This window comes from Phragmites australis, chromosome 21 (genome assembly GCF_958298935.1).
Source record: "Phragmites australis chromosome 21, lpPhrAust1.1, whole genome shotgun sequence".
NCBI classification, from domain to species: domain Eukaryota; kingdom Viridiplantae; phylum Streptophyta; class Magnoliopsida; order Poales; family Poaceae; genus Phragmites; species Phragmites australis.
Window position 1 is genome coordinate 7,518,131 of NC_084941.1, and position 6,990 is coordinate 7,525,120.

At 42.1% G+C, this 6,990-nt stretch overlaps 1 protein-coding gene across 1 annotated transcript; it reads left to right on the forward strand.

The window, feature by feature from the left end:
* The first annotated feature begins 829 nt into the window (after positions 1-829).
* Positions 830-4,790, forward strand: LOC133902886 (probable LRR receptor-like serine/threonine-protein kinase At3g47570). The gene is made up of 2 exons (XM_062344208.1): positions 830-3,595; positions 3,868-4,790. The coding sequence occupies exons 1-2, from the start codon at positions 877-879 to the stop codon at positions 4,227-4,229; spliced, it is 3,081 nt and encodes a 1,026-aa protein (XP_062200192.1). The 5' UTR covers positions 830-876; the 3' UTR covers positions 4,230-4,790.
* Positions 4,791-6,990: the final 2,200 nt, after the last annotated feature.

Below are 6,990 nucleotides of genomic sequence, written 5' to 3' on the forward strand. Positions count from 1 at the left end.
CATGGCCGAATCATTTTGATTCTACAGCGAAGTCATCAATTTGTGTTGACACAATTTTTTACTCAACACTTAGAATATTGATCTTCTTAGGTGCAGACTTCCGTGTGCGTATAACAAATCACCCAAAAAATCAATTCGATTGCTTTGATGCTGTTCGGCTAGCTTCCACGTGAAGATCAAACAATAAAAAATCAAGTAGCAACTTCGGTCTTGTAGCGCACACAGGAACGCGCAGCAGTAAAGGTAACAGATGGCTTGCCTCGCGTGGTGCACAGTCGATGCGCAGTCGCGAGCACAGGGAGGCCTCGGAACTGCCGTTAAGTGCTTTATCCTTACCCTATAGTATTAACTAGTTTGGTTGGCACGTTTACATGTATTTATTTTTATTTTGCTGTGTAGGGTATAATAAAAAAAAATAGATTCATAAATTTTGTATATTTTAATATTTATTTATAAAATTATTAATGTTAAACACATTTAATTAATTATAGAGAAAATAATAGTATTTTTATGCATGTATATAGTAGTTTTAACATATAGGTGAAAGTAATACTAACTTTAAAAAAATTTGTTTCATATTTTTTTAGTTTTAGATATTTTTCTTTGCATTTTAGTTTTTTCAACCGATTTATTAATATAACTAATATTTATTTCGACATTTTTCTAGATTTTTTTTAAAATTACATATATATGTATACGTATATATATGTATATACATATACATATATACCTATACGTATATATATATACACACATAGCCCACTGCTATAATAGCTACAGTAGCAGGCATGAGAATTCTGCGATTCAGGTACTTCAGTATATAGTAGTAATACAGCACCCCAAGCCCGAGTCACCTCCTGTTCTCTTTGTCTGGCCATGGAGAGCACACGCTGGCTCCGGCAGCTTGCTCCTCTCACCTTCATCGTCCTCCTGTTATTCACCACCACCTCTCACTCCATTAGCACCAACAATGACCTCGCCACACTCCTGTCGTTCAGATCCCTCATAATCAAGGACCCCTTGCGCGCACTGTCCTCCTGGAATGCCCTCGGCAACAGCACCTCAAATGGCACCCATGGTTTCTGCAGATGGGCTGGGGTGACATGCAGGGGCGGCCTCTACCCTGACCGTGTCACCTCCTTGCACCTACGAGGACTTGGCCTCGTCGGTGCCATCTCTCCGCTCCTCGGCAACCTAACCCGTCTACGTGTGCTTGATCTCTCGGACAACAAGCTGGAAGGTGAGATCCCTCCTAGCCTTGGCAACTGCTTCGCACTCCGCAAGCTAAACTTGAGCGCTAATCTCTTGTCCGGAACCATTCCTTCCACCATGGGGCACTTGTCAAAGCTTGTTATTCTGAATATCCGCAACAACAATATCTCTGGTCTTGTCCCCTCTTCATTTGCAAACCTCACAGCACTCACTTTTTTTAGTATTTCTGATAACTATGTTCATGGGGAGATTCCACCATGGCTTGGGAATTTGACCGTACTGACACATTTGAACATTGCTGTGAATATGATGGGTGGCCATGTCCCACCGGTTTTGGCAAAGCTAACTTACCTTGAATATCTTACTATAGCAGTCAATAAGTTTGATGGTGTCATACAACCATCCTTGTTTAACATTTCGTCCCTTGAGGTCCTCGATCTTGGCTCAAACCAGCTGTCAGGTTCTCTACCTCCAGATATGGGTTTTACGCTTCCCAATCTAAGAGAATTTTTTGCATTCTACAACAAGTTTGAAGGCAAAATCCCAGCTTCGTTGTCAAATATCTCTCTGCTTGGAGGGTTGGTCTTCCATGGAAACAGATTCCGAGGCCCAATCCCACCAAATGTTGGTATATATGGCCTTTTGACGGACTTTGATGTGGGTAACAATGAGCTCGAAGCTACAAAGCCAAGGGATTGGGATTTTCTAACTTCCTTAGCTAACTGCAGCAACTTAATACACTTCAATCTTCAACTAAATAACCTTTCCGGCGTTTTGCCAAATACAATTTCCAATCTCTCACAAGAGCTTCAATACATGGGATTAGGAGGAAATCAGATTGCTGGGCATATACCAACAGGAATAGGGAGGTATCACAAACTAACAAATCTTGAGTTTGCCGATAACCTCTTTACAGGGACCATCCCTTCAGATATTGGAAAGCTCTCTAACCTACACGAGCTGGTGCTATTTCAAAATAGGTTCCATGGGGAGATTCCATCATCACTAGACAATATCACTCAGTTGAATTTGTTTCAGCTGTCTACCAACTATCTGGAAGGTAAAATTCCAGTATCTCTTGGCAATCTTAGCAAGTTAACCTCCTTTGATATCTCCAATAATCGCTTGAGTGGGCAAATCCCACAAGAGATCATCAACATTTCCTCTCTCACCCAATTATTTGACCTTTCCAACAATGTATTAAGCGGTCACATTTCTCCACAAATCGGACACTTGGTCAACCTTGGCACAATTGATCTCTCGTCAAATAAATTATCAGGTGAAATTCCCAACACCCTTGGTGGTTGCCTTGAATTGCAGTTCCTGTACTTGGAAGGCAACCTCCTCCAAGGACAAATCCCGAAAGATCTCAGTGCGCTGAGAGGCCTAGAAGTGTTGGATCTATCTGACAACAAATTATCAGGACCCATCCCTGAATTCCTTGAGAGCTTCCACCTTCTAAGAAGCCTGAACCTTTCATTCAACCAACTATCTGGTCCAGTACCAAAGAAGGGCATCTTCTCCAATGCAAGTTCTGTATCACTCGCAGGTAACAATGCACTCTGTGGAGGCCCTCTATTCTTTCATTTCCCGGCATGCCCATCTCTAGCTCCTGTGAGCCCTGCACGACATCAACTGCTGGAGATCTTGATCTTTTCTGTTGTGGGAGCATCTGTCTTTGTTATAATTTGCACTGCTGCATGTTACTGCGTCAAGAAGATAAGAGCAGGCCCAGGTAGTCCTAATCGAGATCTTGGCAGTACATTTCTGACTGTGATATATCAGAGGATATCATATGCCGAGTTGCATGTGGCAACAGATTCATTCTCTTCACAAAATTTGATCGGTCGTGGAAGCTTCAGTAGTGTATATAAGGGAACTTTGTCTTGTGGTGTAGTGGCAGTGAAGGTACTTGATCTCCGACAACGAGGAGCCAGCAGTGGCTTCATGTCAGAGTGCAATGCCCTCAAAAGGATTCAACATCGTAAACTAGTCAAAGTTATTACTGTGTGTGATAGCTTGGACCACAATGGTGTTGAATTCAAGGCCCTTGTGTTGGAGTTTATCTCTAACGGAAGCCTGGATGAATGGTTACATCCAAGCATAGAAAGCACTGAGAACACACATGGGATACTAAATGTGGTGCAAAGGTTGAACATTGCTCTTGATGTTGCGGAAGCACTGGAGTATCTTCACCATCATATTAACCCTTCTATTGTTCACTGTGATATTAAACCAAGTAACATCCTTCTTGATGATGATATGATTGCTCATGTTGGTGATTTTGGTTTAGCAAAGATAATGAATGCAGAAGCAAGCGTGCATTGCTTAAGTGAAAGTAGCTCTGTTAGAATTAAAGGCACAATTGGGTATCTTGCACCAGGTATGTAAGTAATATCTGTAATTTCAAGTGCATCTTTGATGTTTCATCTTGTTTGACTCCATTAGAAGTAATTTTTTTCCTACATGGTGGTTATCCTACTAGTTTGAACTGAGAAAATGAAGAGTTCACATATCCTTTTAAACGCTGTTTTTTGTTTACTTTATCCTGTCAGAAAGTGCATCTAATAGTTAGCTTTGTAATATAATAGTTAAGTTATATCACGTTGATTTAGTAAACTACAGAGCTAATTCAGCCCCTCCTTCCTTTGCTAGAGTATGGCATCGGAACTGGAATTTCTACCGAAGGGGACATATTCAGCTACGGTGTGCTACTGCTAGAGATTCTTACTGGTAGAAGGCCAACTGACGCATCGTTTTATGATGCTACAAGCCTTCCCAAGTATGTTGAGACAGCCTTTCCTGATAAGCTACTGGAAATAATGGACAGTAGCATGCCACACAATGGAAACATCAAAGAGATAATAGAGTTGTTCGTTGCTCCTGTTTCAAGGCTTGGTCTAGCTTGTTGTAGAGACTCTCCAAGGCAGAGAATGAAGATGGGCGAGGTAGTGAAAGAATTGACAGCCATAAAGAAGGCATGCGAGCGTAAATTTGGTCCATTTGTTGATCAGTAAGTCAAGTGGCTAACACGCAATGATCTGTTACAGCTCCACTTTTTCTGGCTTCAGCATCTCTGGTACTAGTACGCTGTGGTGGCTCAAGATTAAGTTACTCCATTTACCGAACATTCTGAAAAACAAAAAACTCACACGACCTGCGAGCACTGCATAGCCTCTCAAGCACAGGCTCTATCAACCGAGTTATCACTCGGTTCTCTTTATAGAACATTATTATGTAATATTTGCATAGTTTTCTTCCACTTTGTGACTAAAATGATGTTTTCTGTCATCAAAATTCAGTTATTTCAATGTATTGTCCATCTTGTTACAAAAAGTTTCCAGTTAGGCCAATGTTGGTCACTATTTGGTTATTTACTAGATTGGAGACCTTCCAAGTACAAAAGAAAGTTTAATATCCTTTTGTTTTCACTTTACGGACATGACATGGTCATGGACAGTGTTTTTTTTAATCTTTTCTTTACCTTGTTGGACATTACACAGAATGTAACAGCCTAATTTCTCAATCCAAAATAAATAAAAAACTATTTTATAAAGAAGATCAATTTTTTTGCAAAACTAAATAAATCCTAAGTATATGTATGCGTATGCAAGCATGTGTACATATAGGGCCCCTCGAACAGGCCTTCGTCAGCAGCCTTCGTCAGCCTGTTGATCCTGCTGTGAAGCCGGTATGTTTTTCTTACGGTAATAAACATGTGAACAGGTAAAGTTTTGCTCTAGTAATAGATGCATGAGAAAAAGAAAAAATAATGACCGGAGAGTGCCATTGCGATGGTGAATTGATAACTTTCAAATTTCTGGTTCACCCACTTTGGTGGGCCAGAAATTTGGGACAGCCGAACAGGGCCTAAAGGAGGCCCCATTTCCCGGTCCACCTGCTCTTGTTCGAAGACACTGCGCCGCCCGCACCAGTGCAGCACCTGCCGGCCGCCGCCGCCTCAAGCCCCTCTTCTCACTTCCTCATCACCGAACACGCACGCCTACGTGCCTCCTTGCCGAAGCGAAGCACACCACCCGCCTCGGATGAGATCTTCTCTTGCAGACGTCCTCGCTGTCGCCCTCTACCGGACTGCGTGGGTTGGAGTGGAGATCCATCGGCACGCGTTGCCCATTCAACGGCCGGCGCTCTCGGTCTCGGCTTCTGCCTTCCGCACACATCGCCCATCGCAACGGTGCGTCAACGCTCCCCTCGCTTCGCTCGGGCGGCTATTCTGTGAAGTTCACTTTTGGGGGGATATTGTTGCGTGCCATTGCAAACTTGTAGAAGTTGCAAAGTACGTTGGGCCTTGGCAAAGAAAGTTGATTATTGATAGATGCAACAGGAGACAATCAGACAATGGTTATTCTGTGATTCTGTGAAGTTCACTGTCATGCCAACCGTCCTATATGGCTTATATGCATCCTCTGATCCATGGCCACTCTGTCAAGGATGTTGCATTGATTAGGCCTGGAGCTTGAGTTTTAGCGTTGAACAAATTACCTGTCAGAAATATCGTGCAATTTTCGGTTTGTGCTTTGCACAGCTGTGGTGGTATGGTTCCTCACTGAAATGGGTGCCTCTCTATGGTTCAGTGCTGAGTCCTTGTGTAATACAGAGCGCAGGAGGCAACAGACTATACCTATGTGTTGGCATTCTTGTTGCTTTGGTCTCTTACACAAATCGTCATTTTTTCGTTTCTCTTGCTTGGGGAAAATAATATGGGTGCTGCCAGTGAAGGCTTTGTCACTGCTGTACCAGTTTTTGCATAGGTCTCTAACCAAAGATCCTGTAGTCATAGGTTCGGTAAAGGTGACAAGGCAAGTGACTTTGTTATTCAATAGGACAACTGTTATGTATCTGAAGAAAAACATGTAAGTCCTGAAGGTTAATTGTATTTGCTGAAATGTTATTACTCTTCTCCTGAAAGACAACCAGTCACACTCCAGGACTTTGAACCCTGATTTAAACAAGATGTAACTTGTAGTTTTTATTATTTCTTGACATCTGGTCTAAATTGGATTGTATTGTAAATGGAATGTTGGAAACATAGGGCACTTTCAGGAAAATTGAAGGGATTAGGAACCATGCAAAACTTGCTTCTATTTACAACATAAATTGTTCCCGTTTACTCTGGCTGCCTGGCATATTAAAGGCGTTAAGTTGCTTTCAGCTAATATTTCAGTGACTTCTGTTACATTATGTTGTGTCAAAATTCATTGAAAATCCTCCTGGTTTGACGGAATCTCTCTTGTTATGTGCAGATCTACTCTGAAAGATGGCAACGCTGAAAGACGTAGCAGCAGGGAAGCCTTTGCTAGCAACAATCCGTCTTATTGTACCGGCTGGTGCTGCCCGTCCTGCACCTCCAGTTGGTCCAGCGCTGGGTTTCTATAGGCTCAATTTGATGGCTTTCTGCAAGGACTTCAGTGCCAGGACCCAAAAGTATAAGGCAGACACTCCTATGCAAGCCACCTTAACTGCCTATCATGGTTCCTCAAGAAGGCTGCAGGAATAGAGACCTCCAGCAGTCATCTATTGTTGAAGAGAATGGATAGGAGGCTAATGTTGAAGCTGTTGGAAGTTTTCATCAGTACAAAATTATGTTTTAACCCTTCATCCTAATAAAGTAAAATATTTATGAGAGTTAATCGAAATTGTGGCATTGATGCTTATGCCACATTTCGAGAGGGGGGGGGGGGGGGGAATGGAACGTCTCCGTATGGCTAAATTTATTTAGTGTATTTTTCTTTAAGTAAAATGACATTATTGTCTTAA